General features: G+C 39.6%; 1 protein-coding gene across 1 annotated transcript in view; it reads right to left on the bottom strand.

Moving 5' to 3' along the window:
• Positions 1–27,032, bottom strand: part of DNAH8 (dynein axonemal heavy chain 8) — a 327,131-nt gene that overhangs the window by 81,322 nt on the left and 218,777 nt on the right. Inside the window, exons 78-83 of the mRNA XM_068557934.1 lie at positions 25,839–25,944; positions 23,909–24,161; positions 23,619–23,809; positions 18,966–19,087; positions 15,831–15,949; positions 14,055–14,257 (exon numbers count right to left, since the gene is read on the bottom strand). Coding sequence (XP_068414035.1) covers positions 14,055–14,257; positions 15,831–15,949; positions 18,966–19,087; positions 23,619–23,809; positions 23,909–24,161; positions 25,839–25,944 — 994 coding nt within the window. The remainder of the gene's footprint in view (positions 1–14,054; positions 14,258–15,830; positions 15,950–18,965; positions 19,088–23,618; positions 23,810–23,908; positions 24,162–25,838; positions 25,945–27,032) is intronic.

Here is a 27,032-nt window from a genome sequence, read left to right as displayed (position 1 = left end):
CTGAACCAGGAAGAAATAGAAAATAACAACAGACCAATCACAAGCACTGAAATTGAAACTGTGATTAAAAATCTTCCAACAAGCAAAAGCCCAGGACCAGATGGTTTCACAGGCAAATTCTATCAAACATTTAGAGAAGAGCTAACACCTATCCTTCTCAAACTCTTCCAAAATATAGCAGAGGGAGGAACATTCCCAAACTCATTCTACGAGGCCACCATCACCCTGGTGCCAAAACCAGACAAAGATGTCACAAAAAAAGAAAACTACAGGCCAATATCTCTGATGAACATAGATGCAAAAATCCTCAACAAAATACTAGCAAATAGAATCCAACAGCACGTTAAAAGGGTCATACACCATGATCATGTGGGGTTTATCCCAGGAAGGGATGGATTCTTCGATATACGCAGATCAATCAACATGATACACCATATTAACAAACTGAAGGATAAAAACCATATGATAATCTCAATAGATGCAGAAAAGGCTTTTGACAGAATGCAACACCCATTTATGATAAAAACCCTCTAGAATATAGGCATAGAGGGAACTTACCTCAACATAATAAAGGCCATTTATGACAAACCCACAGCCAACATCATTCTCAATGGTGAAAAGCTGAAACCATTTCCACTGAGATCAGGAACAAGGCAAGGTTTCCCACTCTCACTGCTATTATTCAACATACTTTTGGAAGTTTTAGTCACAGCAAGCAGAGAAGAAAAAGAAATAAAAGGAATCCAAATCGGAAAAGAAGTAAAACTGTCACTGTTTGCAGATGACATGATACTATACATAGAGAATCCTAAAGATGCTACCAGAAAACTACTAGAGCTAATCAATGAATTGGGTAGAGTAGCAGGAAACAAAATTAATGCACAGAAATCTCTTGCATTCCTATACACTAATGATGAAAAATCTGAAAGAGAAATTCTGGAAACACTCCCATTTACCATTGCAACAAAAGGAATAAAATACTTAGGAATAAACCTACCTAAGGAGACAAAAGACCTGTATGCAGAAAACTATAAGACACTGATGAAAGAAATTAAAGATGATACAAACAGATGGAGAGATATACCATGTTCCTGGAATGGAAGAATCAATATTGTGAAAATGACTATACTACTCAAAGCAATCTACAGATTCAGTGCAATCCCTATCAAACAACCAATGGCATTTTTCATAAAACTGACACAAAAAAATTTCACAATTTGTATGGAAACACAAAAGACCCCGAATAGCTAAAGCAATCTTAAGAAAGAAAAACGGAGCTGGAGGAATCAGGCTCCCTGACTTCAGACTATACTACAAAGCTACAGTAACCAAGATAGTATGGCACTGGCACAAAAACAGAAATATAGATCCATGGAACAGGATAGAAAGCCCAGAGATAAACCCACGCACCTATGGTCACCTTATCTTTGATAAAGGAGGCAAGAGTATACAATGGAGAAAAGACAGTCTCTTCAATAAGTGATGCTGGGAAAACTGGACAGCTACAGGTAAAAGAATTAAATTAGAACACTTCCTAACACCATACACAAAAATAAACTCAAAATTGATTAAAGACCTAATGTAAGGCCAGACACTATACAATTCTTAGAGGAAAACATAGGCAGAACACTCTATGACATGAATCACAGCAAGATCTTTTTTGACTCACCTCCTAGAGAAATGGAAATAAAGACAAAAATAAACAAATGGGACCTAATGAAACTTACAAGCTTTCGCACAGCAAAGGAAACCATAAACAAGAAGAAAAGACAACCCTCAGAATGGGAGAAAATATTTGCAAACGAAGCAGCTGAGAAAGGATTAATCTGCAAAATATACAAGCAACTCATGCAGCTAATATCAAAAAAACAAACAACCAAATCCAAAAATGGGCAGAAGACCTAAATAGACGTTTCTCCAAAGAAGATATATAGATTGCCAACAAACACGTGAAAGGATGCTCAACATCACTGATCACTAGAGAAATGCAAATCAAAACTGCAGTGAAATATCACCTCACACCAGTCAGAATGGCCATCATCAAAAAAATCTACAAACAATAAATGCTGGAGAGGGTGTGGAGAAAAGGGAACCCTCTTGCACTGTTGGTGGGAATGTAAATTGATACAGTCACTATGGAGAACAGTATGGAGGTTCCTTAAAGAACTAAAAATAGAACTACCATACGACCCAGCAATCCCACTACTGGGGATTTACCCTGAGAAAAATGTAATTCAAAAAGAGACATGTACCACTATGTTCATTGCAGCACTATTTACAATAGCCAGGACATGGAAGCAACCTAAGTGTCCATCGACAGATGAATGGGTAAAGAAGATGTGGCACATATATACAATGGAATATTATTCAGCCATAAAAAGAAATGAAATGGAGGTATTTGTAGTGAGGTGGATGGAGTTAGAGTCTGTCATACAGAGTGAAGTAAGTCAGAAAGAGATAAACAGAACCGTATGCTAACACATATATATGGAATGTAAAAAAAAAAAAGGTTCTGAAGAACCTAGGGGCAGGACAGGAATAAAGATGCAGATGTTGAGAATGGACTTGAAGACCCGGGGAGGGGGAAGGGTAAGCTGGGACCAAGTGAGAGAGTAACACTGACATATATACACTACCAAATGTAAAACAGACAGCTACTGGGAAGCAGCTGCATAGCACAGGGAGATCAGCTCGGTGCTTTGCGACCACCTAGAGGGGTGGGATAAGGAGGGTGGGAGGGAGACACAAAAGGCAGGGGACATGGGGATATACGTATGCATATATCTGATTCACTTTGTTATACAGCAGAAACTAACACAACATTGTAAAGAAATTATACTCCAATAAAGATGTTAAAAAAGAAAAGAAACAATAGTGCAGTGATAAAGTGTCCTAGTTCCTCCTAAAGGGATATACATAACAATATATCTTTGAGTTCTTCTTACAGGAACTAATGCCCCCACCTAAGTGGAGGATGGTAACTTCAGGCTAAGTACATGATTCTTGGAACACCACCCTGTTACCTCACCACTAACCAATCGGAAGAAAATCCCACACCCCGAAGCCCTCACCCCAAATTTTGCCTTTAAAAACTCTTCTTCAAAAATTATCAGGATGTTTGGGTCGTTTGAGCATGAGCCTCCCCATACTCCTTGTTTGGTCCTTGCAATAAACCTTTCTCTGCTCCAAACTCCAACATTTCAGTTTGTTTGGCCTCACTGTGCATTGGGCACACAAGCTTGGATTTGACAGCAATTTGTGTTTTAATTTTATTTATGACATACAGAAGTTTTAAAACTTCATCCAGTCAGACTATCTTTTCCTCTGGTTTGGGATTCTGGTATTATGATTAAGAAAATCTTAGCCACCCCAATAGTATCAATATATTCTTTTTATTCTTTTATAGTTTAAACCATTTAAAACCTTAATCAACCTAGAATGTACTTTAGTTTTATGTGAGGTAAAATTCTTTCTTTCTTCTGAAGTTAACCTGCAATGCCAACACTGTTTATTGACTAACTCATTTTCTTTCCACTGATTTAAAATGTGAATCTTATCACAGTCTTATCACAAGCCATTGTATATACTAGAGTCTAGTTTGGGGCCTTTCATTTTGCTCTATTGATCTGTTTATCTCCTCTGAGCCAGTTCTACACTGATTAAGTTATTGTCATCTGATATATTTTTAAAAATCTGATTGGGCTTGTTCCACATTATTCTTTTTCCTTTTCAAGCTTTCTTGGCTATTTTTGTCCATTTATTGCTCTGGATGATCTACGATCCCTCTACTATCCAATTAGGGGGAAAAATGCTATTGGAATTTCAATTAGACTTGCATTCAATTTATAGATTAATTTAGAGACTACTGACATCTTTACAATATTGAATCTTTATACTGGGAATGTGGTTTAACTCTCCATTTATTCTAGTCTACTTTCATGTCTCTAAGAAAGTTTTATAGTTTTCTTCTAATAGGTATTTTAAAGATCATTTCTCAGTTTTATTTTTATTGAGAGACTGAATGGGATTTTTACATTTTATTTTACAAGAATGCTCCATTGATTTTTAAAATATATTTATTTTGTGACCAGCCACCTTACTGAACTATCCTGTTAAATCTAATAGTTTTCCCGTTGATTCATTTGTGTTCCTTAGTTAGACAATTATACTATCTGAGAATAATGATGATTTTTGTCCCTCTTTTCCAGTAGTTATATCTTTTATTTATGATTCTTACAATACATTAGCTATATCCTCCATAGCAATACTAAATGAAAGTGGTGATATCAGACATCTTTATCTTGTTCCTGACTTTAATGGGCATGTCTCTAGTTGTTCACCAAAAAGCATGAAGTTGTTTGAAGTTCATATTCATTGTCATATTATTACAATATTCTTCTATTCCCATTTATTTATTTATTTATTTATTTTTGGTTCCACTGGGTCCTCGTTGCTGCACACAGGCTTTCTCTAGTTGTGGCGAGCAGGGGCTACTCTTCATTGTGGTGTGTGGGCTTCTCATTGCAGTGGCTTCTCTTGTTGCAGAGCACAGGCTATAGGCGTGTGGGCTTCAGTAGTTGCGGCTCGTGGGCTCTAGAGCACAGGCTCAGTAGTTGTGGCGCACAGGCCTAGTTGCTCTGCTGCATGTGGGATCTTCCCGGAGCAGGGCTTGAACCCATGTCCCCTGCATAGGCAGGCAGATTCTTAACCACTGCACCACCAGGGAAGTCCCTATTCCCATTTTTTAAAAACCAAATACGAATGTTGAATTTTTATAAAATGCCTTTTTAGCATTTATCAAGGTAATAATATGATAACTTAAGGAAAAGTCATTCACTCATTCCTGTGATGAGATTTCTTAATACTGTATCTTTCTCAGATTTGTCTATGCATCCTACTTGGTCAAAGCACATTATTAATTTCTGCATGTTATTTTAATGTTACACAGAATTCTTACTGCTTGCATTTTGGTTAAGGTCCTTACATTTATATGGATAAGTAGGATAAATCTGTGGTTTTCTTTTTTTTATACAGTGACTATCTTGGTCTGTTTTTGATATCAGGATAATGATATTCCCTTAAAATAAAGAGGAAAATGTATCCTCTTTTTCTGTGTTATGGAATGGAATATAGCAGTCAAAGTTTTAAAGGACTTAGCAAAAAAATCATCCAAGCCCAGTGTCTTTGCTGAGGTAATAATTTTAAAACTTCTAATATTTTTCATCTTGATTATTCGTCTATTCAGGTTTTTCAACCTTTTCTGAGAAAATTTTGTAAATTTATATTTTTCTACAAATGTCCATTTTAATGAGATTTTAAAATTTATTACCATAATTATATACCATTATCTTATTATTTAACTTTTTTCATCTGTATACTTTGTTATACCCATTTTCTCATTCCTACTTTTATATATTTGTGGGTTTATATTTTATTTGTTTGTTCTTTTTCATTCATGTTTGGATTCTATTTTCAAATCCATCCTTCCTTGGGACCCCTTTCTCCTTCACCCAAGCTCCTAGTAGGATTTTCTAATGCTAAATCCATCTGTTTTCTCCCTCTTTCCCAGGCACCCAGTGCTTTTGTGCAGACTTTATCTTCTCTGAATCGCTCACCATAGAGCCTGACAGGTTCCACAGTGAGAAGTTTTCCTTCTTCTCTTTTCTACAGAAACCTATTTGATTTGGTCCCATCCCTCAAATTGCTGTCGGGTAACTGTTTAATTCATCCACTAAAGGCAGTGAGAGGGAATAAAAGAGAAAGACCACTGAAGTGGGATTTGGAAGCCCAGAGATTAAGTCCTGAACCGGATATGCCACCAACTAGCTCTCTGGCCTTATCTCCAGACCTTACTTTCCCCAGCTGTAAAATAAGGTACTTCGATTTCAGGATTTCCAGAATCCTATTCACCTTGAAAATTCTATGATTATCTATTATCCAGTTATCCAAATAAAATATCTCTAGTTGAGATGAGATTAATATGTTATTCTGTCAACATAATACTTTCATTTTCACAGCTATTTGGGGGATTTTTTAACCCAAAGCAGTGAACAGCATGATGCTTCCTAACATTCCTTAAAAATGAGTGAAGAGTTCTTTATAAAATTCACTAGATCCTTCAGTGTCAAAATTAAATCTACTGTGCTTCCTAACAAAGCAACCAATAGAAGCTTGAACAATTTCTGGAAAAACTAAAGTAGTACCAAGAAATGGAATCACCAAATTGCCAAGCAAAGCAGTATGATAACATATAATAATACTAGGTGATTGATAGCACCATTCTGGCCTTATGTACTTATTTAAAGTTATAGTTATAATTTCTCCCAAAGGACACCTTGAGTTAATTTCTTAATTCTGTTCTTAAACCCTTGTCCTAGACTACAGCATTATTTTGAGGTAAACTTGAAAGGGTAACCCTAGTGGGAACTGCCCTTCTTCTATGAACAGTATCCCATTTTAAGAAATGCCCTCCACACTAGCTCCATATATGTGGTTCTTGCTATGAACTCATTTACACAGCAGCAGTTCACTGATTGGCCCAGAAAGGAGACATGACCAAAGCAAAACCAATGAACTTCTTCCTTGGATATATGGACCTGGGACCAAGAGTAAGGGGACTTTCCCTGGTGAAACCAAGCAGGACCCCATGGGGCCATCCCAGGTACAAAAGCCCCTCTGCATTCCCTGTTTTTTGAAAAATGCTTTAGTCTCGTAGGCCTTCCCTGAGTTCCAAAACACAGACTCAAGCAGTTACTAATTAGGGAAGTGAGGGATACAGAAACAAAGGAAAAGCAGTTAAGCAAGAAAAATAATGACAGCTTAAACAACAGTCAGTGATGAAACAAAGTCCTAGGTCCTAGGTCCTCCTCAAGGAATATGCATAACAATCTGATGCATATCTTTGAGTTATTAGGAAGAAACTAAGACCGCCATCCAGATGGAGGATGGTGACTACATGAAGACCACAAGCATGGAGACCCCAGACTGGTTGGAACCAGAGGTTGATGATTAAGATTTCCAAAACACCACCCTGTTACCTCACTATCAACCAATCAGAAGAAAGTCATGCATCCTGCAGCTCTCACTCCAAATGTCACCTTTAAAAAACCCTTCCCTGAAAGCCTTTGAGCATGAACTGCCTATTCTCCTTGTTTGGAACCTGCAATAAACATTGTACTTTCCTTCACCACAACCTGGGTCAGTAAATTGGCCTTGCTGTGTGGTGGGTGAGTGGACCCAAGTTTGGTTCGGTAACACTGGGAGTGCTGAACGTACTGAACATGTAGGTAGTGAAGCTCATGAGCCAACAGAAGCCATGAGTTCTGTCACATGGAGATGGGTTGTGGCAAGACAGAAAAAAGGAATCTATATGCAGAGAGAAGTGGGGCATAGAAGCAACTGGACAAAGATCCATGGAGGGGTCGATCTCAGAGAGATTTGCAAACTCCAAGGCTACGAGAGAAACACCACTCTTAGACTAATGCAGATGACTGGCAGGCTGCAGTGAATATCAGAGCAAAACAGCCTACTTTAAAGGTGGTTAATGAGGCTTAACCATGAGTACTTGCCAACAGAACATGGGAGCTCTCTGCATTGGGTGTCAGTGTTCAGACAGAAGAAAGCGGCCATTCAAATATGGATCCATATAGGACATAGAACAGTGTGGTGCCAATGAACAGAGCAAAGTCAGATGAGTAAAGAAGGGGTGAACACAGACCATGCTACCATAAGCTGACAGTTTACAGTAACTTCTTAGTGAAGAGGGACATGTGGCAACTACTTAAAGATGACTAAATTAAATTTGTATCATGTTTACATTAACTAGATAATAAGTTCAAGGTTTTATTTCATAGAGTAGATTTAGGGATTCATAATCAATCACTTTGATAATCTTTATAAAGACATAAATGAATTAACCCTACAAGGTATAGTTATAGCAAGCTGAACCTGGACAATCCCAAATGGCAATTCCAACAACATTCAGATTTTCAGCACATTAAGAAGAAACTGCCCAATTCTATCAAACACTGAGAAAAGAGCTAACACCTATCCTTCTCCAATTCTTTCAAAATATAGCAAAGGGAGGAACACTCCCAAACTCATTCTACAAGGCCACCATCACCCTGATACCAAAACCAGACAAAGATGTCACAAAAAGGAAAACTACAGCCCAATGTCACTGATGAACAATGATGCAAAAATCCTCAACAAAATACTAGCAAACAGAATCCAACAGCACATTAAAAGGATCATACACCATGACCAAGTGGGATTTATCCCAGGAATGCAAGGATTCTTCAATATACGCAAATCAGTCAATGTGATATGCCACATTAACAAATTGAAGGAGAAAAACCACTGACATATATACACTACCAAATGTAAAGTAGATAGCTAGTGGGAAGAGCTGCATCGCACAGGAAGATCAGCTCGGTGCTTTGTGACCACCTAGAGGGATGGGATAGGGAGTATGGGAGGGAGACCCAAGAGGGAGGGTTTGGGGGATATATGTATACATATAGCTGATTCACTTTGTTATACAGCAGAAAGTAACACACCATTTTAAAGCAATTATACTCCAATCAAGATGTTTAAAAAAAATTTAAAAATAAACCTCCCGCCTATATACAGCCATCCCAGACGAAGATGGTTCATTCTTGATAAGACGTGCTCTGCATCACTCAGGTCCTTGTTCCTTAGTCCTGCTGACTCACAACTTATGTGTTTATAACTCCTTGCCCTACCTCCTCCCCCTGGAATAACTTTCCTTCTCTCCACCACCACCTCCCAATTTTTATCTATTTTTTAGATACTACTCAAAATATCATCAATATGATGCTTTCCTCTATACCGCATGCAGTCTGGCTGGGTCTGGATCTTATAATCAGGCATGTCTATATAACTCTGTTACAACAGTTTGTCAAATTGTCTTCTATTACCTTTTTACACATCTGTCTTTCCCAGCTATGTTGTATTCATCTCTGTACTCCCTGAATCTAGCACACTGCCCCTACTAAGGGGTTACTGAATGAAAGCATGAATGAATGAATCCCTAAATTACTATGAATTTCAATAAAATGGTTACAGTTTTTCAATTTGTGATAAAACAGGCGTTGTTATAAATACATATAGACATGGCAGTAAAACTTGCTCTTGAATGTTCATTCTTGCTACTCAGTTATCCATGTAGTATGGATATCTGCTTACAACTTAAAAGAAAATCAGAGGGCCGCCTTCAAGATGGCAGAGAAGTAAGACATGGAGATCACCTTCCTCCCACAAATACATCAAAACTACATCCACATGTGGAACAACTCTTACAGAACACCTACTGAATGCTGGCGGAAGACCTCAGACTTCCCAGAAGGGTCTTGGTGCTCTGGCCGGGTGTCAGGCCTGAGCCTCTGAGGTGGGCGAGCCGAGTTCAGGACACTGGTCCACCAGAGACCTCCTGGCCCCAGGTAATATCAAATGGCGAAAGCTCTCCCAGAGATCTCCATCTCAACGCTAAGACCTAGCTCCACTCAACGACCAGCAAGCCACAGTGCTGGACACCCTATGCCAAACAACTAGCAAGACAGGAACACAAGCCCACCCATGAGCAGAGAGGCTGCCTAAAATCATAATAAGTTCACAGACACCCCAAAACACACCACTGGATGTGGTCCTGCCCACCAGAAAGACGAGATCCAGCCTCATCCACCAGAACAAAGGCACCAGTCCCCTCCACCAGGAAACCTACACAACCCACTGAACCAACCTTACCCACTGGGGGCAGACACCAAAAACAACAGGAACTACGAACCTGCAGCCTGCGAAATGGAGACGCCAAACAAAGTAAGTTAAGCAAAATGAGAAGACAGAGAAATACACAGCAGATGAAGGAGCAGGGTAAAAACCCACCAGACCAAACAAATGAAGAGGAAATAGACAGTCTACCTGAAAAAGAATTCAGAGTAATGATAGTAAAGATGATCCAAAATCTTAGAAATAGAATGGAGAAAATACAAGAAACGTCTAACAAGGACCAAGAAAAACTAAAGAGCAAACAAACAATGATGAACAACACAATAAATGAAATTAAAAATTCTCCAGAAGGAATCAATAGCAGAATAACTGAGGCAAAAGAACGGATAAGTGACCTAGAAGATAACACAGTGGAAATAACTACTGCAGAGCAGAATAAAGAAAAAAGAATGAAAAGAATTGAGGACAGTCTCAGAGACCTCTGGGACAACATGAAACGCACCAACATTTGAACTATAGGGGTCCAAGAAGAAGAAGGGAAAAAAAGGGGGGCTGAGAAAATATTTGAAGAGATTATAGTTGAAAACTTCCCTAATATGGGAAAGGAAATATTCAATCAAGTCCAGAAAGCACAGAGAGTCCCATACAGGATAAATCCAAGGAGAAACATGCCAAGACACATATTAATCAAACTATCAAAAATTAAATACAAAGAAAAAATATTAAAAGCAGCAAGGGAAAAGCAACAAATAGCATACAATAGAATCCCCATAATGTTAACAGCTGATCTTTCAGCAGAAACTCTGCAAGCCAGAAGGGAGTGGCAGGACATATTTAAAGTGATGAAAGGGAAAACCTACAACCACGATTATTCTACCCAGCAAGGATCTCATTCAGATTCGATGGAGAAGTTAAAACCTTTACAGGTAAGCAAAAGCTAAGAGAATTCAGCACCACCAAACCAGCTCTACAACAAATGCTAAAGGAACTTCTCTAGGCAGGAAACACAAGAGAAGGAAAAGACCTACAATAACAAACACGAAACAATTAAGAAAATGGTAACAGGAACATACATATCGATAATTACCTTAAATGTAAATGGATTCAATGATCCAACCAAAAGACATAGACTGGCTGAATGGATACAAAAACAAGACCCGTACATATGCTGTCTAAAAGAGACCCACTTCAGACCTAGGGACACATACAGACTGAAAGTAAGGGGATGGAAAAAGATATTCCATGCAAATTGGAATCAAAAGAAAGCTGGAGTAGCAATTCTCATATCAGACCAAAAGTCTCATATTAGACTTTAAAATAAAGACTATTACAAGAGAAAAAGGAGGACACTACATAATGATCAAGGGATCAATCCAAGGAGAAGATATAACAATTGTAAATATTTATGCACCCAACATAGGAGCACCTCAATACATAAGGCAAATGCTAAGAGCCATAAAAGGGGAAATTGACAGTAACACAATAATAGTAGGGGACTTTAACACCTCACTTTCACCAATGGACAGATTATCCAAAATGAAAATAAATAAAGAAACACAAGCTTTAAATGATACATTAAACAAGATGGACTTAATTGATATTTATAGCACATTCCATCCAAAAATAGAAGATTACAATTTCTTCTCAAGTGCTCATGTAACATTCTCTAGGACAGATCATATCTTGGGTCACAAATCAAGCCCTGGTAAATTTAAGAAAATTGAAATCGTATCAAGTATCTTTTCCGACCACAATGCTCTGAGACTAGATATCAATTACAGGAAAAAATCTGTAAAAAATACAAACACATGGAGGCTAAACAATACACTACTAAATAACCAAGAGATCACTGAAGAAATCAAAAAATACCTAGAAACAAATGACAATGAAAACACGATGACCCAAAACCTATGGGATGCTGCAAAAGCAGTTCTAAGAGGGAAGTTTATAGCAATACAATCCCCTACCTCAAGAAACAAGAAAAATCTCAAATAAATAACCTAACCTACACCTAAAGCAATTAGAGAAAGAAGAACAACAAAAAACCCCAAAGTTAGCAGAAGGAAAGAAATCATAAAGATCAGATCAGAAATAAATGAAGAAGAAATGAAGGAAACGATAGCAAAGATCAATAAAACTAAAAGCTGGTTCCTTGAGAAGATAAACAAAATTGATAAACCATTAGCCAGACTCATCAAGAAACAAAGGGAGAAGACTCAAATCAATAGAATTAGAAATGAAAACGGAGAAGCAACAACTGACACTGCAGAAATTAAAAGGATCATGAGAGATTACTACAAGCAACTATATGCCAATAAAATGGACAACCTGGAAGAAATGGACAAATTCTTAGAAAAGCACAACCTTCTGAGACTGAACCAGGAAGAAATAGAAATTATCAACAGACCAATCACAAGCACTGAAATTGAAACTGTGATTAAAAATCTTCCAATAAGGCTTCCCTGGTGGTGCAGTGGTTGAGAGTCCACCTGCCAATGCAGGGGACACGGGTTCGAGTCCTGGTCTGGGAAGATCCCACATGCCACGGAGCAACTGGACCCGTGAGCCACAACTACTGAGCCTGCGCATCTGGAGCCTGTGCTCCGCAACAAGAGAGGCCGCGATAGTGAGAGGCCTGCGCACCACGATGAAGAGTGGCCCCCGCTTGCCCCAACTAGAGAAAGCCCTCGCACAGAAACAAAGACCCAACACAGCCAAAAATAAAAATAAATAAATAAATAATAAAAATCTTCCAATAAACAAAAGCCCAGGACCAGATGGCTTCACAGGTGAATTCTATCAAACATTCAGAGACGAGCTAACACCTATCCTTCTCAAACTCTTCCAAAATATAGCAGAGGGAGGAACATTCCCAAACTCATTCTACAAGGCCACCATCACCCTGATACCAAAACCAGACAAAGATGTCACAAAGAAAGAAAACTACAGGCCAATATCACTGATGAACATAGATGCAGAAATCCTCAACAAAATACTAGCAAACAGAATCCAACAACACATTAAAAGGATCATACGCCATGATCAAGTGGGATTTATCCCAGGGATGCAAGGATTCTTCAATATATGCAAATCAATCAATGTGATACATCATATTAACAAAGTGAAGAATAAAAACCATATGATCATCTCAATAGATGCAGAAAAAGCTTTTGACAAAATTCAACACCCATTTATGATAAAAACCCTCCAGAAAGTAGGCATAGAGGGAACTCAACTCAACATAACAAAGGCCATATATGACAAACCCACAGCCAACATCGTTCTCAATGGTGAAAAACTGAAACCATTTCCTCTAAGATCAGGAACAAGACAAAGTTGCCCACTCTCACCACTATTATTCAACATAGTTTTGGAAGTTTTAGCCATAGCAATCAGAGAAGAAAAAGAAATAAAAGGAATCCAAATCGGAAAAGAAGAAGTAAAGCTGTCACTGTTTGCAGATGACAGGATACTATACATAGAGAATCCTAAAGATGCTACCAGAAAACTACTAGAGCTTATCATTGAGTTTGGTAAAGTAGCAGGATACAAAATTAATGCACAGAAATCTCTTGCATGCCTATACGCTAATGATGAAAAATCTGGAAGAGAAATGAAGAAAACACTCCCATTTACCATTGCAACAAAAAGAATAAAATACCTAGGAATAACCTACCTAAGGAGACAAAAGACCTGTATGCAGAGAACTATAAGACACTGATGAAAGAAATTAAAGATGATACAAACAGATGGAGAGATATACCATGCAGACGTAGAGAATGGACTTGAGGACATGGGGAGGGGGAAGGGTAAGCTGGGACAAAGTGAGAGAGTGGCATGGACATACATGCACTACCAAATGTAAAATAGATAGCTAGTGGGAAGCAGCCACATAGCACAGGGAGATCAGCTTGGTGCTTTGTGTCCACCTAGAGGCGTGGGATAGGGAGGGTGGGAGGGAGACGCAAGAGGGAGGATATATGGGGATGTATGTATATGTATAGCTGATTCACTTTGTTATACAGCAGAAACTAACACACCATTGTAAAGCAATTATACTCCAATAAAGATGTTAAAAAAAAAATCAGTATATGGTAGATGAGTGTGTTCCTCTCTGCACAAAGGTATCTGTATCACACACTCACTCCAGGAGATCTGAAAGGGGAGGAAAGAAGGAGTTTAATAGTTTTCTAATATTTATGAATTTTATCAATGTATTTATAAGAATACACTACAAAATTATGAAAGGCAAAATTGGAGGCAACAATATGGAGGTTTTGCTAAATTTCATAGGTTGCTGATCATACCCAGCTTCAGTTTCTTGGCCAATGCGTCAACTTGAACTGTGGGATCAGATCCCATGGACAGAAAACATATCAGAGGTGTTCGTGTATCACTTTCTTCCCAAGTTTTCTCCAGATTTAAGATAACTGGTTCTGTGTACTTTTCCTCCAAAGAATCTGCAATATACTTTCTTGCTTGAAAAACAGTACGGTCTGGGCACCAAGACCTAGAAATGCACACATGTTAGAGGAAATAAATTCAGGTTTTTAAAATTCTATCTAATGCTAAGCACATAAAGAACACGTAGTTAGTTAGCAAAAGGATAATGAGCTAATCTTCCTTTATGCAGATATGTGTAAGATGGATGGCAAGGTTTTCTATCCTTGGATGAATGCAAGTTTATTCATGTAGTTTTGATGCTAGGCATTGGCAAGGAGTAGGTCAGAGCCAGTTCTGTTGCCAATCTAGAAGGGAACTTAAAAGTCAACTGATCCAAACGTCTCATTTTCAGAGGAAGCAGCAACTACTCTGAAGCTTTAGTTATTTTCTTTTTAAAACACATCAGTGATTATCCCTAGTAACTAAGCTATCAGCTTCAGGTAAGCAATTCCTCATTCAAACTAATACACAGGAGCACATTCATTCTTTGACAAATATTTATGGAGTGAATACTATACATCAGGCCCTGCTCTTGGTGCCAGGGACTCAGCAGGGATGCAAGGGGAGGTGTTCTCTGCCAGGTCCAGTGCATGATGGGGGCTGGCCTGCTGCATACTCGAGGTTCTGCAGTCTTCAGAGGGAGATAATGTGTCAGTGGTGTTAGAAGTAGCTTGATCAGCAAGCATTTATTTAATACCATCTGTGTAGCCTACACTGTAGCAGGTTCTACACACAATGACACATTAAATAAATATCATTTGATATTTTTAGATCACAGACAAGCTCTATGGATTCTTATTTGTTAGTAGATTGCATTATTCATCTGACATAGATTCAATTTTAAAATGATGGATATAAGACACATCTATTCTAATAAAAACAAAGAGCCCTTTTGCAGTCTGCAGGTCCTGAGGTCATCACTGCTGACAGCTCTAATCACTCTCAAAGAGTGACAACAACCAGGAAACAACTTTTCTAAGAAAACTCAGGGATATTACATTAGGAAAGACAAAAACGACTCCAACATAATCCGACATCTTTTTGTTATTCTTTTGGTGGTTTCATCTCCCCCAACTCAACCCTTCTGTCTTGCCCACCACACACACACACCCCACCACACACACACACACACACACACACACACATCTTCCAATACAGAAGCCTCCTTTGAGCTACCGCATGTTGAGAAAACATGAAAAGTGAGAAAGAAAAGGAACAATATTCTTCCTCAACATCACTTTCAAACTTTTGCTTCCATTTTAATAGCCAAAACAGCATTTATATGTTTCAATAGCACAATATTCTTGGTTTTAGCTTAAAATCTAATTGCCTTGTAACTCTGTGAGATCTATTCTTTTACAGAAGTAAATTCAACAATAAATGATTTACTCAGTGGTAAATGATGACCAAAGTGAATAGTAAGAACGTATTTTTCATACGTGTTTTGCTAAAAGCACTATCATTAACACGTTATCAAAATATACCTTTCACCATTTTATCTGCCATCCCAAACTTCAGTTTGGAAGCACATACATCTCTTACAGTAACTAGTGGGACATAGTGAAGTAAGCTCACTGAGGTGGGATCTGTAATTTGACACTATAAAGTGATGCTCTAGGTCTGATAATACCTATTCTCACCTGATAAGTAAAAGCTTGTGGCAGGTATCTAGTGAGTCATTATATCCATCAGGGATGATTTCCTCCTCTGGAGCATCTTTATCAAACCAGATTTTCCATCCCTTCTCATTACGAGATATCTAAAATAAATAAGCTGATTAGCAAGCCCCAGGAATATACGCAATTAAAATTGAATAACCTGAGAAGGTCATTCTTTATAGGCAGCTAAGTTTTGAAACATAACCACACTGTTTACATTTTTCTTCAGAACCAATGACTCAGATAGATTGGATATTATGATTCCCTTTCAGTTTTTCCATTGCTCTTCTACATTATTTGCTAAAATTAGGACTATGTATCAATTACACTAAACGACTGGGCAGGAAGAAACATAGACCAGGGCTTCTCAGCCTCCGCACTATGGGCATTTAGGGCCAGATTAATTTAGTGTTGAGAGAGGCTGTCCTGTGCATTTTACGTTGTTTAGCTGCATCCCTGGCTCTATCCACTAGTCACCAGGAGCACCTCTGCCCCTGATGTGTGGCAATAAAAAAGGTCTCCAGAATTGTCAATGCACTCTGGGGTGTGGCACCAGGTTGCCCTTGGATGAGAACCACTGACATAGACTACTTTGATACCCAAACCTCTACATGTGGACCTCTACTTAAACTAGTGATAGATGACAAAATCAAAACTTTTATTTTCCTAGTCATCCCCCCACCTTGAGACCTTAAACCTAAGAATGGATGAAGTCTCTCCAAGAGCTGGTCTCAAACACCTGTTCTTTCAGAAGCATGGAGAGAACCACAGGTTTTCAGAGGTATTAAAGGATGCTCCCTGAAGTCCAAGTGCTGTCAAAACCAATTACAGAAACTATAGATCAGTGAGCCTGACGCTGCTCCTCAGCAACAATCAGGCTGGATTATTTAGACAGTGTCTGAAGCATGTTTTAAAAGCCACGGCAAGCACTAACAGCAAATATTTATATAGCAGATACCATGTGCCAGACCCAAGGACTGTACTTTTACTTCTCTTATCCCCACTTTTTACTGAGGCACAGAGAGGTTAAATAACCGCCCAAAGTCCACACCATACAAGCAATTCATCATCTAGGATACAGACAGGGTGCAAGTTAATAACAAAACAATTGCTCTGTAAATCAGTTGCTCCAACTTTGTCCCTGGGACACTAAAAGATGGAGGAGAATTTCTGAAATGTTTCACAGCTGCCATCTTTCTCTGAAGATTGCAGCGGCTCTCCCTCGTTGGCTGCTGCCAAAAGAATCTGCCTGGCAGAGGGCTTGGAGGGCCTGGGTGCTGCTGCAGCCCCACCCTACTGCACTGGTACCTGTGCTCTGCTACCCAGAGCGCCCCCTGCAGGTCTCCTCCACACTGGCTGCTAAAGAGAAGGAGTTCCAAGAAGAAACAGGGTGCGTATTCTCAACCTACTGGCCTTCCATCTGCTAATTTTGACTCTACCATATAAAGCTTTCAGGGCGAGCTGCATCTGTGATGGGATAACTCCCAGCCCCTTGCTCCTGCAGTTCCCATTCCTGGCCCTCGCTGCTAGCAAAACCACCTCCAGGTGTTAAACAGTTTGGCCTGGGATGCCAAGGCAGGGCAGCTGCTGTTTGAGGCTATTTTTGTTTCAATTTCTGACACCCACTCAGCTGGGAGATTGATCTCCTGTTTCCTCCCTTCCTCCCACAGACAGGCCAAACTCTTGGCCATCTGATGGCAGGTCCCCCTGACGGCAAACTTCTGCAAGTTTCCGGAGAACAACTCTTCCTCTTCCCTTCTGGCCCATCCAATGGTGTAAAAGAAGTTGGACAGAAATAACTCATGGTGTCATGAGCATGGGGTCAAATTACAGCTTTACCATTTATGGGCTATGTGGCCTTGGGCAAGTGCTTAACCTCTTTGGATCTCAGTTATCTCATCTATAAATCGTGTCAATAATACTTCCCTTGCACAGTTATTATTGTTGCAAAGTACCTACCCATAGTAAGCAGTAGTAGCCACCAGATTCTACACCAAGGGTACTTAAAATCTAACTGACCGAGGCAAATGATACTGTATATTCTTATATTAATATAACCCGTCAGCAGAGGGGTGATTTTTTCCAGTGGTACTTGAAGGCTGCCTTTACCCAGTCTCGGACCAGACCCAGACCACTTTTTTTTTTTTTCAAAGTATTTGTTTGGGCTTGGAAGACTCAACTGTGGCTGTAGTAAAAAAACAAAGCTTACTGTCCACCACAGATATAGTCCAGGGACTTTATCCAGTTGACTCTGACCCAACCATGGTGAATGGGTAAAGAATACAATATGTTCCAGAAGTACCCCTAAACAGACACACCTAGTGTACTCTTGGGTGGGGGAATAGGATGTCTGTGGAGGGGAGGGAATCACATGGTAACAGTGTGAGGCTTCTGCCATCCTCAGCCTAGGGGTAAGGCTACCAATCACTCACTTTGTCCATCACCAGCAACCGCAAAAAAAGATGATTATCAGCATTTGACACTGGGAAACTGCAGGCCCTCCACTGGTGACACACAGTTGTAACCAACAGACCTCAGTAATAAACAACTGTCTTTATTCTGAGTTGCATAATTGTTTTCCGGTGAGAGCTGAATCAACAACTAATCCACAACAACCAATTTACATTTTCAGATAAGAAAAACGGGTAAATCGGGGTCTGTTTCACCATTTTCACGATTATAACTTCACCATTTTATAAATACTTTCACCATTGAAATGACTGATTTTTTTAAAAAGGACCTCAACCTCTTCACTTGCCTCAAATTCAAATTTGCACAAATTATTTAATCATAGGCAGTGAAAACATCGAGTCTACAATAAAAGGGTCCACCCACCCAGAATAAAAGGGTTCTGATTCTGACAGCAACTCAAGCAGGTTATAAATGATCCATGCCCACCACCCAGAAGTAAAGGCAGTTGCCTGCACCTGTGAAAAGGTTCCTTGGGATATCCTTCTGTCCACCGCCCCCAACCCCCCAGGAGAGCCACAGCGCCTTAAAGCTACACAAGTGTGTTGACTCCTCTGGGTGAAGCGTTTGTCACCAGGAGGCCCCAGTTTAAATGGCCCAGGTGTGTTTGGGTTTACAGATCTGTACTTTTTTCCAACCCTTTATTACCTGGTTCATAATTTCTGCAAATTGCGGAAGTTTACTCAGTTCCACAAGATTCAGCCAGGTCATATCAAGGATCCAGCGAAACGGTTTGGGAGGGCAGGCTTTCAGGTCTAGAGCTGCTCCCCCTGGGGAAAGGTGTCAGTGGGAATCAGGTCAGCTTGTGCTCTATTTTTAAGAAATTTATTTTCCAAATAATAAAAAATGAGATAACCATATCACACACAAAAATGGGAAAATTGGAAAATAATCACGTTATAGAAAATGTGGTTACCTTTTTTTGGTACAGTTCCTTCAAGTGTTAGTGATTTATACCATCTTATACAGATAGCAACTCCCTGTCATTTTTCCCTGCAAAGAATTTTTCTCAGGTGGTAGCAGATGTTTGCCTTTTTATTGTTTTTTAACTATCTGAAATTTATAATTTTGATATCAATGAATCGGTTGATCTTTTCATGTGTGATTTTAAAAGTCATTTCTTAGTCATCACTCCTCCAGAAGTTTGATATTCAATACTATTGAAATATTTTTTATCAGGTCAAAAAGATGGATAAATGGATAGATGAAGGGATGGAGGGAAAGAGGAAGAGAGGAGTATAATACATCTGTGGGTTTTTAAGGTTTTTAAGGGGGTAATTAATGTTCAAATCATTTATTCATTCATTTATTCAACAAACATTCACTGAGCCACCTCTATGTATCTGGCATATTCCAGGCACTGGGGATAAAGCAGAGGAAACCCAACAGGGCTCCTGCTCTCACCGAGTCGAGTGGAGAATGTGAGTGATAGCACTGGATTGTATTTTGAAGCAAATCACATGTCAAATGAGCACATTCAGTGTGACAATCTCCACCAAGATGTGTGATTATATCTGCACTTTCAAAATTCCTCTATTGCATGTCTTTAGCAATGTTTTATCATAATAATTCCAGCTCTGTTGTTTAATTCAGATGTATGCCAAACAGTGGTTCTTGAACTTTTAAATTCTATAACCCTCCTGAAGAACTCATCAAATCCCTCCACTTCACTTATCAACCCGGGGACAAAAACAGGGGAGGTGGCGGGTGGAGGGGACTACAGGTCTCTGTTCTCCCCTCCAGCATCTTCCTGAGAAGGTGAATGAGCTGAAGTACTCCTTTCGTGTAAATCCCTTTGCTCCACCGTGGAGTCAGGGGCTCTGAGTGCCACAACACCTTTAGAACCTGTAAACCTTCCTCCCACACGCCCCCACCCCCCGCAGCGACCAGGTGAAAGAGGAGACCTTATTCTGGCACCATTTCTGCTAACACTGAGTTTACCATAGGAGAAGCAAGCCCTAGAGAAAGTCACCTGCAGATTTAAGGGATTCTCTCCTCTAACACGGAGGTAGACGTGTACCTTTTCTTCTTGGTTGTTTCCCCCTCACAGTGATTTCATGTAAACATATACCTCAAAGACATCAGGAGAAGATATTTAAGCTACATCAGTGTTTCCAACATACCATGCACCTAAACTAACCCAGAACCATCACAGCCCATCCTATTCCCCCAAATATCCTGGCTCTGCCACTTGCTAGCTGCATAAACTTGGACAAAAACTCAGTTTCCCTCAGTTCTCTCTTCTGCCAAATGAGTGTAATAATAGAATCCATCAGATGGATTGCCGTGAAGATTAAATAAATGAATGTATGCAGAAAGCCAACAACAGTCATGGCCCAGAGTAAGAGCTATGTAATCATTAGCTGTTATTTTGACATTAACTCTCTGTTCTGGAAGGCTCAGGTCCAATCCAACCTGGAAGGCAAGAGAAGACCCTCTAATGTGTCTTTCTGTCCATGGTTTACAACAAAAGAAAGATGATATCTTTCTAAAATAACCAGGCAGCGGAAACAGGTATATCAATTACTCTACAGTGCAGGATTGCCCCTGGTATCTATTTCATTTTTCAAAGTGTTCTGACATTCTCGGTTGAAGAAGAAAAGTCAAAGGCACCTTCCAAATATTGCAGAAAACTAGTAGGAATTAATACAAAGGGAAATCAAACATTTCTGCTATGACAAATAAGTCTTTCTTCTTTCCCCCTTAAGTACTGAGTTCAAAATGATAAAAAAAATATCAATGATCTAAGGGCCATATTTGTTAACTTTGTAAAAAAACATTAAAAACAAAGTCCTACCATCTTTTAAAAAATAATTTGGTCAAACTGTAAGCCAGTTCAAAACTAATACAAACTGTACAATAAACCAGTTTTGATTTTTTTTTGAACTCTTTTACTGTGCTGTGCTGACTGTACTGATAATCCACCCATCATAAAATCCCAAATTAATCTTCTAAAGCATTGCTCATGCTACTCCCCTGCTCATAAAACATTCGATGGCTCCCTATCGCCAACTCAAATAAATCCAAACTCCCCTCACTGACTCTCCTGATCCTATACAACCCGGTTCTCCCTGACTCTCCAGTTTCATGAAATGGGGTCACAGATGTGCTCTAACCACAGCTGAGATGTGCAGCCTTCTTTATTTTTCTGTGACAAATCAAATCCTCCTCACAAGTTCCCTCCCCACTGTGTTGCTGCGTTTCTCGGTCTCCTCGGATTTAAAGACTTCCCAAGAATCCAGTCTCTTTCAAGGAATAGCTCTGGCTTGGCTGGGTGTGCTGGGTAGGGAGAGGTGAGGTGGGGTGGGTTTGTGTCTTGATGGGGAGGATGCCTCAGATTTACATGCTGCCCCCTAGGCTTCACTTGTCCCAGTCACAGGCTGGGATCCTCTGAGCCACGACAAATCCTGTCTGACCTATGGGGGCATTAGGCTGCAGTCCACAGAGGCTGGTACTTTGTCGCTAGTTATAAAGTCCCCCTGTCCTGCAACTTCTTGGTTTGAGCCCCAGACCCTCGCTGTGCACCAGCCCTCTCCGCATTTCCACGTCCACACTCCCGCCTGCCAAACCTTAGGCTTATCCATCTATCCACTACCCTCCACCGATGCTGTGATGCAGCTTCCATGTTGGATGTGGCTCTGGGGCACTTCCCTGCTCTCTTTGAATTTACATGTGGCCATGCATCTTACTTGGGCTAATGAAATATGAGCGTGACGTGTGTCACTTGTGGGGTAACCTTTAAGAGCCAGCACACAATTTGCCACATCCTGTCCCTCTTCCATAGTAATTATGGAAGCAATTTGGATTCCTGGGCGACCAGGACAAGCATGTCAGAGAGAGAGTAAAGGAGAAGTATACTTTTGTTGTGTTGAAATTTGAGGATTGTTTTTATGGCCACAAAACCTGGCCTATCCTGACTAAAACTAGGTCCCAAAATCACATTCATTATGCCCCCACTCTGACATTTCTCAAAGTAGCTCTTCTTTCAACCATCCAGACCAGAAATCTTTGCACAGAGCAGAAATCTTAGGCTCATTTCTGACCCTCTCTTGGCTCTTACACCCAGTCCTTTGTCATTTTACTTTCACGATCTCTCATATTTGTGTCTTCCTTTATATTCCCATTGTCTTCACCCTAGGATGGGAATGCATTTCCTGTGGTTGGGAAGCTTATAACAGACTCCCTTAAACCACTTTTCTCTAATCTACACATGTCTGCCAGAGTAACCTTCCTAAAGAACAATAAAAGGATCACATCACTACCTTACACAACTCCTTATTTCTTATCAGATCAAGAAATCTTTCCTCTAGGAACCAAGGCTCACCAATGTACATACTCCACTCATTTCTTTTTCCATGCTGTTCTGTCTTAGCATGGAAGTTTTCTTCATTTCTACCTATCATCCATGGTCCATTTCAAATGTCACTTTCTTCTTTTGGGGGAGAAGGGCTGCCAGAAAATGATTTATTAAACTACTTATAAAGATTAAAAAAAAATAAGAAAAAGATTGGACCATTTTCCCCAGGTATCAAATAACCTGAAAAATTCATGGCTTAACCTGCAAAGGCATATTTTCCAAGGAGCTTCTCTTGATCTCACCAACCACATGTAATCTCTCCCTCCTTTTAGATATAACACTTTGTTTTTAGCTCTCTTATAACACAGGTTATTCTGCCTTATTTTGCAGGGGTTTTTTTCAATTATCTTTATTTGAATTATGAGACTTTATTTCTTTTAAAGCAATGTCTGGTTTTTCCTTGTATCCCAAACACCAGTATGGCAGGTTTGCATAGCATATGCTCAATAAATACTTGTTTAACTGAATTGAGTGAAAATACCACTCTTTTGTCTCCTTAATTATACTTTTAACATGGAGATAAGCAATGAGCAGGGTCCTCTTCAAATATAAAATACAAGTGTGCTTTTTGTTACAGTCTTAAACATCATTATAACCCCTTGCTTAAGGAATTGATCTCTTGCAGTAGAAAGCTCACTATTCTCCCCTTTGGCATGTGGGTCTCCTAATCATAAGCAACAATGCTCAAACGTAATTACATAACTAAAAACTGCAGAGTTAACACAGACCTGAAATCAATCATCTTGAGTAACCAGAGTAAAATGAATGGAAATCGGCGGGGGGGGGGGGGGGTGCGGGGGAGGGGGAAGAGGTATACATAAAGAACTTCACTTCCATTAGAACTTAATTCCTCCGGGTATTACAAGAATGGGTCTACAGGACATCAAAGAGCATGCCTAAAGCAATCTCCTTTACATAGCACATCCATATCCCAAACCCTTCACCTTTAATGAGAGCCTGAAACTCTCTGTGCTTCACTGTTCCTCTCTGAAGATCGATTTTTAAGGTCATGAGGAGTACAAAGAGGAACTTGTGGTTCTCGTACAAGCCTCTGACAGAATACGTAAAAACTTCATAGGTCAGATACTCAATAATATTTGCAATTCTCTTTTGAGGCAGTGGAGACTTCTCAGACCTGCAATATGTTTCAAAAATCAAAGAGGTAAAAATCCATTTCTAAGAGAGTAGGTAGGAATACACACAAAATTTGGGGGGCAAGGTAGTGAGGCCCCACCTGGCCATGGACTGGTCAAATAACTTCAAGAACTGGGCCAGCGAGGTCTGGTACATGATGTTGACCATGCTCATCTCTGTGATGAGAAAGTAGAGGATGCTGCCTCGGGTGGCCGCGGGCCGGAACTCCTCCTGGGCCGTGTTAATCTTGATCTCTGTTTCCGCGGCCACGTGTAGTTTTTCACTTACTTCAGCTGCTGTCTGCTTGGTGGTGTGGAGGACACCGATGAGAGATTCGTCATCTACCAAGGAACCTAAAAACCAAACAGGAAATCTGTGGAACACAAGATGGGAAAGCCACGGAAACGAGATGCATCACTTCTGAAATCACCGTGTTAATTTTCAACTTGACTTCTTCAAAGCCCACAGGATGGAAGGGCAGAATCTTAAGACAGTGAAAGGCTTCCAGCCAGTCTAACCAGGCATCCGATGCCTGAATCCATTCTAAACATTCCTGCCTAGGGTTTGTCCCCCACTCTGCCTGAAAATCTGCAACAGGCAATTCTCAAGGCAGCCCACAAATCTGGTCTTCAAATGTCTGAAGAAAATTCACATCTCCCTCCAGTCCCAGTGGTTTCAGCTGTTCCTATGACGTGGCTTTCACCTCCATTATCATCTTGATGGTTCCCCTCACAGTATCACAGGCTTTTCCTTCCCACTTGTCTCACAGTGTGAGTTACACACCAGCTTGCAGGTGAATCGTACTTTCTCTACTCCTGCTTTAGTTCAACAGTCCTTGACATTGAGAACTCTGGTCCTTCCATGTCTCTAACGAGTTAGGAGATAGTGGAAGTGTCTAACCAGGAAGAAAAATCCTGATTTTATTTTTAGTTTTACTCTTCATTATTGTTTTTAACAGACATAACATGTCTATGACGATAAACATAAAAATAAAAATATCTCAATTTTAGGACACAGAAAGGTGCTCTGGAGGTGCTGAGATAACGGTCACGATATCTGCAGAGAGCAGTGCTCTGGCCTACCTAGAAGCAGGTGGGTGCTTCTGGAAGGTGCTGAGTTAGTTGTTCTGATGGGCACGCTAGGTCTGCTAGGGAAGTCCAAATTGTGACTAACCTCACACTCTTGGCTGGATCCTCAGTCAGTCCTCCTTGGTAATATTTACAATGCCCAGAGGCATCAAATGGCTGGGAGATGTCACGGACCAAGAGACAGACAACTTCGTCAGCACAAGCAGTGCAATGAAGGCAGATAAAAGGCCTTTTCCACGAGGTCACCTTAAAGTGCTCGAGACTGCTGTGAGAGTAACACTTAATGTACTTCTGGAAGGCTAAGTTATTTTGTTTTTTTGTTTTTAAATCCAAGGGTTAAAGTGCTTTTGGGAAGTATTCATCATTAGATTGCTAATGAATGGTAGAATTTAGGTTGCTGTAATTTGCCTACTACAGAACAATATATCCCAGGGGGTGGTACGATGATCTGACTGCCCAGAGGAGAACCTATCCCTGACTTCTAAGTGGGAGGTCAAGTCCAGAGTGACTGAGCCTGGGCTGCTCAAATGTCTCTGACAACATTGCACACATCATAACCCACTGTGGCAATTGCATTTCAACTCCAAATGAAAGAGTCAATCTAAAAAACACAAAATAGATTGAGCACATTAGTTTCCTTTCGGCAAGCAAATTAGCCTATTGTGAGTTACCTAGCTCTATTGGGAGCCCTTATTTTTCTCAGGAGAGAGCAATTATATCAAGAAAACTGTGTTATTATCAAATGCTCAGACACCGGTTGCTAATTCAGATATCAGATTCTCTGCAGTCCCTCTGTAATGTCTATATGGAAATTGCCTCGCTTGTTTTTGCGTGGATAACTCAGTGTTTCCTAACATCTGTAATCATGAGAGCATTGAAAAGAGGGTACAAGAAATTCTTATTCACAATCCATTATGTGATTATTTCTTAATAACACAATACCTTTTGTAGCACTTAATTTGTAGAGAAGGTTATCTTCAAGTTCTTTCATCTTCCGCTTATTAAAAGTCACATCCTCCAAAAGTTTAACCCTCTCAGACTCTAACTCCTGTTATTAAAAAAAAAAAAAAAATCAGAACTGTAATTACCAGTTATTATGGCAAATGCAAACTACTAGTGTTTATTATTCATTTTTAAAAGTTTAAACCAAAGTGCCATTCAAATGACACTATCGTTACTCAGATCTATTTATTTGTGTTTTTGTTTCTCTGGAAAGTTTTTTAAAGATTATGCCCACTAGCATTAAGTTTCCATAGCACTTAACACTGGCATGCATGAGATAAAACTGCTAAAATAATTTTGTTCAGCTCTCTTCCCAGCTTTAAGTTTTTTTAAATTAAGAGTGTCCCATTCTCTTGGCCCTGTTCCCACATACCGCCTCAGTGAGAAATGCTAACTTCATTTGCAGTTAGAAGGGGTAGAAACAAAGAAGCATTAAAGCAAGTAACCAAGAGGCTACTCAAGCCAAATGGAGCTCCTGAGCTGGGACCTGACTATAGGACCACCAGGTACCTGCTTTGACATAGCCAGCTGCCAATACAAATCCATTTTCCATTTTTTTGCATCTTCTACCAGAGGGGCTAAATTGGATGTCTGGAAGGTATATTCTTTCCTACATAAATAATATACTCTTAAAATTATACTTTGAAAAAAATTTCAAACTTTCAGAAAAGTTACAAGACTGGTACAATGAACTCTCATACACCCTTCACCTAGATTCCTCAAATAACATTTTGCTTTATCACTATTTCTATATAATACTTTTTATCATTACTGTTATTATGATTGCTGAACTGTTTGCATGTGTCATGATACTTTATCTGTAAAAACTTTAACACATCTCCTAGGCAACAGGACATTCTCTTATACAACCATAGTGCAATTTTCAAATTCAGAATATTTAACATGGATATAATACTCTTGCTAAATATAGAGTAAATTAAATTGTCTCAAAAGCATTCTTTATAGCATTTTCTTTAATACTACTTTTTAAAAATTTATTTATTTATTTTATTTATTTATTTTTGGCTGCATTGGGTCTTCATTGCTGCACACAGGCTTTCTCTAGTTGCGGCGAGCGGGGGCTACTCTTCGTTGCGGTACGCAGGCCTCTCATTGTGGTGTCTTCTCTTGTTG

The sequence above is a fragment of the Eschrichtius robustus genome, chromosome 12 (assembly GCF_028021215.1).
Source record: "Eschrichtius robustus isolate mEscRob2 chromosome 12, mEscRob2.pri, whole genome shotgun sequence".
NCBI classification, from domain to species: Eukaryota; Metazoa; Chordata; class Mammalia; order Artiodactyla; family Eschrichtiidae; genus Eschrichtius; species Eschrichtius robustus.
This window is presented reverse-complemented; position numbering and strand designations above follow the sequence as displayed.